An 11,771-nucleotide genomic window follows, 5' to 3' on the forward strand; every position below is an offset into this window, starting at 1 on the left:
AAGTAAACAAATTCACTTTGTTCTTCTTATTCAAGCTGACGTTTCAACCAGCTGCCATTCAGCAGCACAGAGGTTACACTCTACTGTCTTATTAAAGGACTGCAGGACGATCCATCTCCACAGGTTTGTGGTGCTGAACTGGCATTTTGCTTTGTCTCATCTAACAGGTACATGAAGGGACACAAAGATGGAAATCCAGCTTTAGTTATGTCCCAGACACATGGGCCTAGAACATTTGTCAGATTGCTGCAGTTGTCCACAGTCTGCATAGAAGTTTACCTGCAAAATCAACAACTTGAGAAAGTGCAATACAAACAAGAGACATAGAGCTTCACTTTCAAAGTAAAAGCTGGGCTTTACCTCTGCAACCAACGTGCTTCAGCTTCAACTTTCACTCTAAAGACACTTTCCAAGGATTAGCTAATCCTCATCGTGTTTACAGGCACGTTGGTGTCTCCCATGCAAGCTGCAGCCAATCAGGACAACCTTCAGTCCATCAAAGCAGTCACATGGAGGTTTTTGGTGGACGACCCTCTTTGTGACTAATTTCACGAGCCAGCAGTCAGGGTGGAGAATGCACATTTTTCACCAGCAACCAGACATGTCAGGGGGTCTGAAGTGTGTTGGTCTCAAGGTTTATGTGACAACGTACACTGCAAACATGCAAACATGTGTTGTCCAGTGTGATTAGGTACGACTGTACAAATATAAGAATTTTTCAAAGTATGCATTACTCATGAAACTGTCAGTAAAAACTAAATTTAAAAATGGGTAAAAAATGGGTCCTGTGTGATGTCACACACATTTAAATAAGTGTTCACTGAAGCTGCTGAATGTCTTTATGTGAGCACTGATGTCCACCAGCAGAGGGCGCCCTCGCCCTGCTACAGGGATGCATTAAGGCCGCCCACAAAGGTTTATTGGACTGGGAGAAACGTGCTGAGAACCAAAGAGCTCCAGTAACAGACTCTCAGTGTCAGACTGAAGCTGATCAGACCATCACAGAGAGCCTGTGGGGGACCGCTGACCTCTCAGCTTTGTGAAACACAGACGTTTTCTTCAAACACTCACAGCAGTCAGAGTCAGTTTAGTATTTTAATGTGTTTCAGTTACACTTTGGTCAGGTTCAGGCAGCAGAACTACTTTCTACATTCTTGTTCCTGTCAGAGCGTCACGTGAGTCATTAAACATCAGTGATCAGGATCAAACATGGAACATGTACAGGAGACACGTCAGTCTGTGTGGACCTTCTGATGTCATCACTGTGTTTACTTTGTTGTCTTATGGTTGGGATTCAGAAATGTTCACTGCCATCACTTCATGAAATGTTACAGGGGTGTGTGTGTGTGTGTGTGTGTGTGTGTTACTAAAGTGAACTTAAGTCTGAATGATTAAGTTAAGTGTTTGCTCGTAGGGGGTCATCGACCTCATGTTTGTCACTGTGGGAACTTTGTGTCGACTAAATGCAACTTAAAGCTCGACGGCTGCCCAAATGTTTTAAAGAAGTTGATGCATTCAAAAAGCTGTGACACTTGTTGCTCAACACTTTTTAATTTTTGTTTTCAAAGCTTCTTCTGGTACGAGACTGACACGCCAGTGGGAGGAGTCAGCAGACGACCCGCTCTACCTGCTGAGCCACAGGTGGAGTCATCAGGGTGGAGTCGTTTCAGTAAGGACAGATCAATAGAAAGAATGAAGACAAAGAGTTATTGATGAGCAGAATATAGACAGATGTTTGGTGGTTGGACTCCGATGGCCCGTCTCAGCAGAACTGAACCCAGCTGTGACGAGGATTAGAGCAGGACCCCAAAGAGAGAAAGTGATGTCACCACAGCAGATCTGGTCTACAGGGAAAAGAACATGAGCGTTAAAGCTGATGCATGGCACGGGTTGTTATGTGAAGGCTGTGTGCAGGCAGCAATGGTGGACCCAAAGTGCAGACGCTCGGAGGCACAATGTAAACTCAAAACAGCTTCAATGCTGAACTCAGAAAGGTAACAAAACTGAGACTCCAAATAAACTCAGGCGAGCAGACAGAACACACAGCATAGAAAACAGTAGATCACGACCCGGACACAGAAACACAGGGCTCAAATACACAGAGGGAGCAACCAGGGAATGGGTAACAGGAGGGAAACACAGCTGGGGCAAATCAGGCCTAACGAGACAAAGGAAGCAAAACCAGACGCATTTACATGAGACATGGACTTTCAAAGTAAAACAGGAAACATAACACAGACTGAACTTACAGACAGACTCACAGGCAGGCACTACAACAGAGGGGACAGAGACGTGGGACCAGGACAGACACTGACTGGACACGGGGATGTAGCAGACAGGGGAGACAGCAACTAAGGATTACACAGAGACATAAACCATAAGAAAGAACTCTAACAAAGAAACCAAAGACTAGAACAGATAAATATTATAATAAACTCAAACCTCGGGGTCAACGACCCAGGCATCCTAACACAGGTAAGGCATAGCAAGCATGAGCACAGAGAAGGGTGAGAAACTGAAGAAGGGTCTGGAAGATCCCGACCAGGTCCAGAGGCCAGCCTGCTGGCCTGAGGAACAGACGCCCAAAGCATCGGCGTGAGTGTCGGGCAGCCCTGCGACAGCAGGACACGTTTGGTATTCAATCGGAAAGAAAAGGGAGACAGTGAAAGGACAGAGGGATGCAGAGGCCAGGTGAGAGTTTGATCCGTCTGATGATGACAGCAGAGAGTGAAAGTCCTTCAGCTTGGTTTAGGTTATGTGTCTGTGAGCGAGGGAGGAAGGAAAAGGAGAGTGGAAAAGTACGAGCTGTCACCGAGCAGAAACGGGAGCTGGAAGCATGTAAATATAATAATAACCACTGCAGCCAAGAAGAGGGCCTGACGAGCCCAGTCGTCTGCGTGCGATGAGGGGGCGGGGCTTAGATAGCCGACGGCACTGGGGAAGGCGGGGCTAATGTTCAGATTGAGCAAAGAGAGCGTCTTTGTCCGCTGCTGTCATCTTCCAACCTCCAGCCAATCACAGTGACCTCTGAATGAAGAGATGCACACCTCCATATAAACTATAAAATCATTCTGACTCAGTAAATTCATATTATTGATTTTATTGTATTTTTAAAAATGACTTAGTCACAGCTGAAGATGATCCTGGTATCTGATGGAGGTGAAAAGGAGACCTTTCATCTGTCCCATCTGCTGACAGGAGTCTTCAAAGTTTACCCAGAATGCACTTGGTGAAGCTTCCTGCAGTGAACGATCAGAGCAGATGAAACATGAACAAAAACGCAGGTTTCTGCTCCTCTACATCACAAACACCAAACTATGATAGATCCATCATAAGCACATGTGGTCTGTAGGGTCGATGTGCTTATGTGGTCGTGACTAGATGTGATTGGTTTGTAACTTTTAAAAAAGCTTCAGTGAGTTTTTCTGAAAGTTTCACGTCTCTGATGAAGACATGATCCGATCAGAAATGCTGGAAGAATGATTTAAAAGCACAAATGTTTACTTTAAGGGCCTCAAAAATATGAATAATATGAAGACAGAGCTCTGAATGTCTTTGTAAAAAGTTCTGAGTTGATGTGGGCTCGACCCCAGAAGCAGACAGAAATCAAACTGATCGGCTCTGAAGGTCACATGTTCACTCAGAACGATCATTAAACTGTGTTTGTTCAATCCTGCAGCACTCAGATATCCTCAGAGGAAATGCTACAGAGACCAGCATCAACAGCAGCCTCATATTCACACACAGTTACTGATACACGGTCAGTGAGAAGAAAGACGTACACAGAGCAGAGGAGGCCGAGAAACAGCATCAAATACATTCCAGCTCCATGGAAGAAAAACTACAGCCTATATTAGTCTGAGGAGCTTGAAAAGCCACTGGACTTACTTAAGTTTCCTGAAGACGTTTCATCGAGAACCTTCTTCAGTTCTGAGAGCAATTGGTGGAGAAAGGCCCAGATATTTAAGCCCTAAATAGGGTCCCTAAGAGGGCCGAGTGCCCCCTTTTGATCCTCTGCTTAATCACAAGAGCCAAGCTGTGAGATTTTGTGACTCCAAGCTCCTTAGACCACCATGACCTGGAGGACTGAGAGACAGACATACAGCCAATGATCCTTCACAGACATAAAGTGCCAGTTTGATCCGTCTGATGATGACAGTCCTGACAGCTCGATGTTACTGAGCACAGAACAGAATAGAATAGAATAGAATAGAACAGAATAGAATAGAATAGAATAGAATAGAGGAGGTCCATATGAACATGCTGTTTATCTGAACAGCTGCTTTGAAGCTCCAGATGTGAGCAGTGTTTTTACCCCTTTACTGTCTGATAGTAATGTTGGATTAAACTGGACATTATCTGGTATTACAGGGATTATTTTACTGTTTCTGTATTATTATGTTTGTTCAGCGATATTCTCTGAGATATTCTTTCTGATTTACGTCACACTGTTTCCATAGTGTCCACAGTTTCCTTCATACAGCAGAGCTTGTGGGGAGTTCTGTATCAGAGGGGTGATGGAGGAGCAGACAGTCCCTGGATCAGTTGCAGCTGTCCGGTTGGAGATGTCTGAGGGTCTGGGTGAGCGCCACAGATGTTGGTGTGATGTTTGATCTGCTCTACACTCTCAGCTCTGAACATCCAGAGAGCTGCGGGTACATTTAAGGCCGTCCACAGAGGTTTGTTGGACTTGGAGAAACGTGCTGAGAACCAAAGTGTTCCACAGTGTGGACACCAAGCAGGGAGTGAACAGGCTCAGGCAGCAGCAGTGCTGATATATGCCTGGCCTCCATTCTTCTCATTAAAGCTGCTGAGCCTCCAAACAACAACATTCACACATGTGAGCCTCACAAATATCACTGACAACCAAAAGTCCCATTTTTATATTGCTGTCAGCATTATTCCATCATGAAGCAACGATAGAAACACATCTTCATTTCATCTCTGTTGGAGCTTCTTGTTCAGTGAAAGGACAAAAAGCTGCCAGTAAATCAGATTCACTCTGCTGCACTGAAACACTGTGGACACAGTCTGGAGACACGCAGACTTTAAACTTTATTTGCATGATGTGAAAAGAAACCACATCATAAATGTGATCATGTGGGACTTTAGAAACAGAGGATCGCTGTGATCAGAGAACCCGGCCTCGTTAATAACCTGTACTGATCTTTTTGTAGTTTTAAAGTCCGGCCCCACAGCTCCACACAGCCACACATGTGAGGAAGTAGAGCAGCAAATGATCTGCAGGCCTTATAGCTTAATACATCCTCTGTTTGATACTCACTCAATAACCACTTTGATGTTTCCATGGTAACCTGTGATCAATCACAGCAGCTGAAACAAATAAACTCTTTCAGTTTGAATGTTTCACATTTTCCTTCAGTTTCTTGTTGATGTATAAAAATCATAAATGTGGTTTTCTTCATATTAAGGGACAGTTTGTTAACATCAGAGCACATTTTAAGGACTTCCAGCTTCCTTCAACAGCAACAACACATCCTGTAGATTTATCACACAACTAAATCAGTTTGGATCATCTGCAGAAATAACACGTGAACAAACCAGCAACATCACAAACATCATGAATATAAAGTGGAAAGAGCTGTGGACCAATCAGAGGTCTTGGGCTCCTCGCTGTGGCTGTGTGCTGTGTACCTGTACAGGTGTGTGTGAGCTGAAGCCCACGCTGTGCGTCAGGTAGGAGGTGAACTGTTCAGGTCTGAGCCTCAAACTCCTGCAGGGACCAAACGTCTCCTGAAAAACATCCATAGAAAAGAATCTTTGACTGTCTGAGCTCATTGTCATATTCTCCACACTGCTGTGACCTGCTATATGTTTGTATTCAGCTTCCAGGGCACGCTTATATCACATTCATGTTTTGGGGCGTGAGCCAGTGTGATGGAGCGAGCCGCTCAGACGTGAGAACACAGCGGCCATTTTGGGAAAAAGTGTCTTTTATTGAGCCAGAAATGCACAAATATCCAACAGGAAGTGACACGGGGCCTCAGAGAGGTCAGCTGATCAGAACTAAAGTCAAACAACTTCACTCCAAACTAACTGCTCAACACAATCAAAGTGAGCCGACCCACAAGAAACAAAGAGGACTTAAATACTGGCTGATCAGAGCAGTGTGAGACATGAGGGCAACACAAATACCAACAATCATCCAACAACAACACAAACATGGGCCCCCAATGAGAGGGCTGTGCTGGGTTTGGTCCAATCAGCACTTCCTGTGTAGAACTACCAGCAGCCCTCAGCAGTCACATGGAGCCTTCAGCAGCAGCAAAACAAAGAAATGTGACAAAGACAGAATTTAACTGTGTTGTACAAAAGCTCACTAAATGTGCTCCAAGTAGAACTAATGGATTTCACCAAAGTCCAAATGAATGAGTGAGATATATGAACAAGAAGTGTGAGTCATTATATTTGTGTGTGCAGTGTGTGTGAAACTAACACAACTCATACTGCATCAAAGTGTTGCTGCACGGGGTCACTCACTGCATAGTTGTGTGTCTGCAGGTGCGCCCGTCACACCAAACATCTTTGGCTGTGGCTGTTCCACAGCTGCAGCTCCAGGATGAACAATCTGCCCGGCAACAGGCTCTGATAGGCCCGTTTAAACAGTCTGACCGCAGACACGTGAACACACAGAACAAACAGCAAACAGACAAAATAAGAAAAAAGGCTCTTGGAAAGTTGAACATCAGCTAAAAACCTAATATGTTTCTCAGGGTCTGATTGGAGCCCAATCAGAGGTAAAATGAGGGAATCATGGACTTGTATGTAAATACTCCAAATAAATGGAAATGTTTCACTGTGTGGGCAACTCTGATGTGGAAGTGGGTAACAGACATGTTTTAGCCTTCTTTCCAGGTGATGCTGTCAGGTGTGATTGTAGCCACGCAGCTACCGAGTGGACAGAATGTAAAATCAAATCATCTTTACTTCTCATTTCATGGATTTTATGCTTTATTTTAAACCTTAATACTTTTTTCTCCTCTGTGTAAGCTGGACTTGGAGTTTGTCAAGCTCACAGCAGGAAAGACGGATCGTTTTTATGAAGATGGGAAGCATCATTCTGAAACTCACATCAGAGGAAACAAGAATGTTTCTCTGCTGAAGGACTTTGAAGAGAAGACTGAAGGTACTTTTCCATCAACATAAACTCCTCCCCTCATGTTTACAGCTAGACAGTGAAAAAAAGGATGACCAAATAAGAGTCTCCTTACTGTCTTTAGATGACGAGTAAGTGGAAGTTAAAAAGTTAGTAGAATAATTATACAACAAATATTTATAAATGTTACTTTTGCTGCCACCCTCTGATAAACAGGTTGGAATATCACTGTGTTTACTGATGGGGGAGAATGAGGTCTATGGAGACGGCTGTTAACAGGCTTTAAGTTATGTGGCCTTGTGCAGCCGTCTTAGCTGCACATGTTTGTAATAAGTTTCTCCAGCTTTGTCTGAGAAGACAGTTTATCACATAGAAGCCACAGGAGGAGCCTTTAGCCTCTGCATTTCTGATTTCTGCCATTTTTGTTGTACATTTCATGACTGATTGAATAACACGTTTCGTCTCATTACTGAGAAGTAACAGCTGCTTAACATGAAGCCCAGATGTTGGTGTGGGTCAGTGGGCACTGCTGTGGGCACCTGTCCCCAGCATCATCACATGATCGTTTAGTCCCAGAGTGATGCGTTTATATCTTCTGTGACCACGGCACGTTAACTTCCTGTTACTTTAACCATAAATCTGTGATCCCAGAGCTCAGTGAAGACAGGAAGTGAAGCTGCTGCATCTACAGGAGGAAGAGGAGGGACCTGAGTTCCTGTTAGAGGAACAAAGTGCTGATTAAACAGACTGAACATCAGGAGCTCTGAAGAACAACCTCAAAGTTTCATCTTCTCAGACTCACAGGGAGGAGCGTCTGCTGTCAGTGTCAGCAGCACAGCAGGTGTGAGGATGAAGGCAGACTCTGACCTGATGGTCACATGTCACATGACTCTTCTTCTCCTGCAGAAATGATCCCTGTAACTGCTGCCTGCTCCAATCAGACGTCAGTAGATGATGATGATGAAATAATTTAAAATCTGTGAGGAAGATGAAATTAAAATGCAGCAGCTGTAACAAATAAGACGAGATTAAAGCAGAAAATCATCAATCTGCTGATTTAGTGCACAAAGCGTTAGATAAACATTTCAATGTGATCATTATTTAAGGCTGAGCAACTCAGTGCTGCTGTTTATCTCTGAGGTGATGGCTGCACGTGTGAGTCTGAAGCTTTAAACCCACGTAAACATGGGAAGAACACGCAAACACAGAAAGGCTCCGGCCTGATGGTGGAATTGAACTCAGGATCTTCCTGCTGTGAGGCAACGGTGCTAACCACTGCACCGCCGTGCAGAATGCTACCTTCAAAATAGTCTGTAAATAAAAGAATCAGTGAAAAGGTGGCACTTCTAAATGATTTACTCTGCAGATTACAAGTTTTACAGTTTCACTAAGTCTGTGCAGGTTTTCAGTCATAACAGCTTGAAGGCAACAGGAACGTTCCCTCTGAGGTGAAGAGAAAGAAAAGGAACATTAAAACTAGAGATGGCACGATACCATTTTTTATGTCTGATACCGATATCATACATTTGGATCGCTGCCGATACCGATATAGTGTGTTATTTAATCAATAAAACTGGTTTTTACATATCTTGCTGCTTTTTGTATAAGTTCATACTCAAGTTAAAAAAACAAAACACTAAAGCTATTCTGTTATACCTGTATGCAAAAAATACACTGCACCCAAAATATTTCATAGTTCAGCAAAACTGATCAATCTAATAAACTTAAACCTGCTCCATCCTCCCTATTCTGGTATTTTAAAGAGTAAGCAACCTAACTAATAGGGTTGCAAACTCCCAGCAAAAAAATAAAAAAAAAATAGGGAACCACCCCCACCCTCCACCTCATGATGCTTAATCGACGTAATCAACTTTAATTTGATGCAGTGTGAAAAAAAATGCACAGAAATAAATTATTTTTCAAGAAAAAATAAATAGATTCAACATCTTTCTTCACAGACTGCAGACTGCACAGATGGTTCCCAAAGGAAAAAGTATTATAGCTTACTATTAACAGTTCATCAATCAATCAATCAATCAATCAGTCTTTATTCATAAAGCACTTTTCATACAAAAAAATGTAGCACAAAGTGCTTTACATAGTTAAAAGCAGCCCACCCCACCCTCCAACTCACTCCCCACACTCTCATTAACATAAATGATGTGAATACACACATACCACCCACACCCACACACGCGCACACTTAAAGAGTAAAATTGGGCTGGGTTCACATGAGTCAAGTGAGGAAACACTATCACAGGGAGCCGTCTGCACCGGGAGCCGGTCACAGACCGCAGCCTCCAGGCTGGGCACACAGCAGGAGGGAGGCAAAGGAGCCCCCCAGCCAGGCTGAGAGGACCCCCAGAGACCCAGCAGCCACGGTCGATCACAGCCCCGGTGCAGAGAGCGCCCTCCGAGGAAACACTGGAGATATGACACAATAGGATATATACAGGGTAAAATGATAAAATAAATAAGAACAGGATACAATATAAATATAAATATAAATAGAGTAAGAAGATTAAAAAATGAATAAGAATAAAATATAAATATAAATATAAATATAAATATAAATATAAATATAAATATAAATATAAATATAAATAGAGTAAGAAGATTAAAAAATGAATAAGAATAAAATCAATAAATATTAGGTAAAGCCTAAATTAATAATAGAATAACAGGATAGAATAAATAAGCATAAAATAAATAAACGCTAAGTAAAAGCTAAATTAAAAAGGTGGGTCTTGAGCCTGTTCTTAAAAACATGTACGTTCTCTGCGGCCCTGAGCTCCTCCGGCAGGCTGTTCCACAGACGAGGACCATACCACTGAAAAGCTGCCTCTCCGTGAGTATGTGTCCTGACTTTAGGGACAATCAAAAGGCCAGTACCAGAGGACCTCAGGGTCCGCGAGGGTTCGTATGGTAAAAGCAGATCTGAGAGATAAGAAGGCCCAAGACCATTAAGACATTTAAAAACCAATAAAAGAACTTTAAAATCGATCCTGAAACACACGGGGAGCCAGTGCAGCGATTCTAAAACCGGTGTAATGTGGGCCCGCCCTCTGGTCTTCGTCAGCACACGAGCTGCCGAGTTTTGCAAGAGTTGTAAAGTTGAAATATTCTTCTTAGGAAGACCAGAGAGCAGGGCATTACAGTAATCAATGCGACTGGTAATAAAAGCATGCATCAGCATCTCCGTGTTGGCCCGAGAGAGAATAGGGCGGACTCTGGCTATATTTTTTAGATGATAAAATCCAATTTTGGTTACATGTTTAACATGTGGGATAAAACCAAGCTCAGAGTCAAAAATAACACCCAGGTTTTTCACTTGTAGCGAAGGACATAGTGAAAATGCCTCTAATTTAGACAAGAGTTTCTCTCTCTGAGCCTCAGGACCGACGATTAAAACTTCAGTTTTGTCCTGGTTAAGCTGTAAAAAGTTTTCTGCCATCCAAGATCTTATATCCAAGATACAGTTAAAAAGGGCATCCATTGGTCTGGTGTCATCAGGAGACACGGAGATGTACAGCTGCGTGTCATCAGCGTAACTGTGGAAGTTCACTCCATGCCTCCTGATGACACCGCCGAGAGGGAGCATATACAAATTAAAAAGTACAGGGCCTAGAACCGACCCTTGAGGCACACCACATGTCATTTTATGGATCTTAGAGGAGCATGTATCCATACTCACCATAAAAGATCTGTCAGAGAGATAGGAAGTGAACCAGTTGTGTACAGCACCAGAGAGGCCCACCATGTGTTTCAGTCTGTTTAAAAGAATAGCGTGGTCTACTGTATCAAAGGCTGCGCTTAGATCCAGCAGCACCAGGACTGAGAGCTTTTGGGCGTCCCAGTTACATCTAAGATCATTTAAAACCTTTAGGAGAGCCGTCTCTGTGCTGTGGTTCACCCTAAATCCAGACTGGAATATCTCCAGGATCTGTCTATCATTGAGAAAATCAGTAATCTGAGTAAAAACAAGTTTTTCTAAGATTTTACTTAAAAATGGTAAGTTGGATACAGGTCTGTAGTTATTAAAATCATTACAATCCAAATTGCTCTTCTTCAGAAGGGGCCTCAGCACCGCCGTTTTAAAGGCAGCAGGGAAGACACCCAACTGAAGAGAGCAATTCATCATGTATAAAAGCTCAGCCTCAAAAAATCCATAAAGTGTTTTAAAGAGTGAAGAAGGGATTGGATCTAAAAGACATGTGGTGGGTCTCACTGTGGAGAAAACTTTCTGAAGGTTCTCAGCATTAACCAGGACAAAGCTGTCCAGTGTCTCCTCAGGTACAATCGAGCCCTCAGATGTGTTTACAATCATATCGCGATTAGATAAAATATCAGATCTGATGGCGCTGATCTTTCCCCTGAAGTGGTCTGCAAACTGCTCACAGAGCGAGTCTGTGGGCTTCTTTGGGAGCTTTTAAAATCAGGGTTAAATAAATGATCTATGGTGGAAAAGAGGACCTTGGGATTATTTTTGTTATTACTGATTATTTTGGCGAAGTATGAATTTCTTGAGTTCCTTAATGTATTATTGTACATTTTAAGTTGCTCTCAGAGTATTTGATGGTTAATTACATTTTTATTTTTCCTCCATCTCCTTTCTGCTGCCCTGCAGTTTCTTTTGAGTGTTTTGACTTCTGAC

The 11,771-nt window shown here is 43.0% G+C and overlaps 1 protein-coding gene across 1 annotated transcript; it reads right to left on the reverse strand.

Annotated features, from left to right (window-relative positions):
* Nucleotides 1-9,833: 9,833 nt before the first annotated feature.
* LOC106632435 (probable RNA-directed DNA polymerase from transposon BS) lies at nucleotides 9,834-11,735 on the reverse strand. The gene has a single exon (XM_042217591.1). It carries the CDS (start codon nucleotides 11,442-11,444, stop codon nucleotides 9,834-9,836), a length of 1,611 nt encoding a protein of 536 aa, XP_042073525.1. The 5' UTR covers nucleotides 11,445-11,735.
* Nucleotides 11,736-11,771: the final 36 nt, after the last annotated feature.

The sequence above is a fragment of the Haplochromis burtoni genome, unplaced genomic scaffold (genome assembly GCF_018398535.1).
Source record: "Haplochromis burtoni strain Fernald_Lab_line unplaced genomic scaffold, NCSU_Asbu1 Contig_2292, whole genome shotgun sequence".
Lineage (NCBI taxonomy): Eukaryota > Metazoa > Chordata > Actinopteri > Cichliformes > Cichlidae > Haplochromis > Haplochromis burtoni.

What these genes read in the sequence shown, in the direction of transcription:
- LOC106632435 (XM_042217591.1), bottom strand. Translation starts at nt 11,444, where the DNA reads ATGATTGTAAACACATCTGAGGGCTCGATTGTACCTGAGGAGACACTG.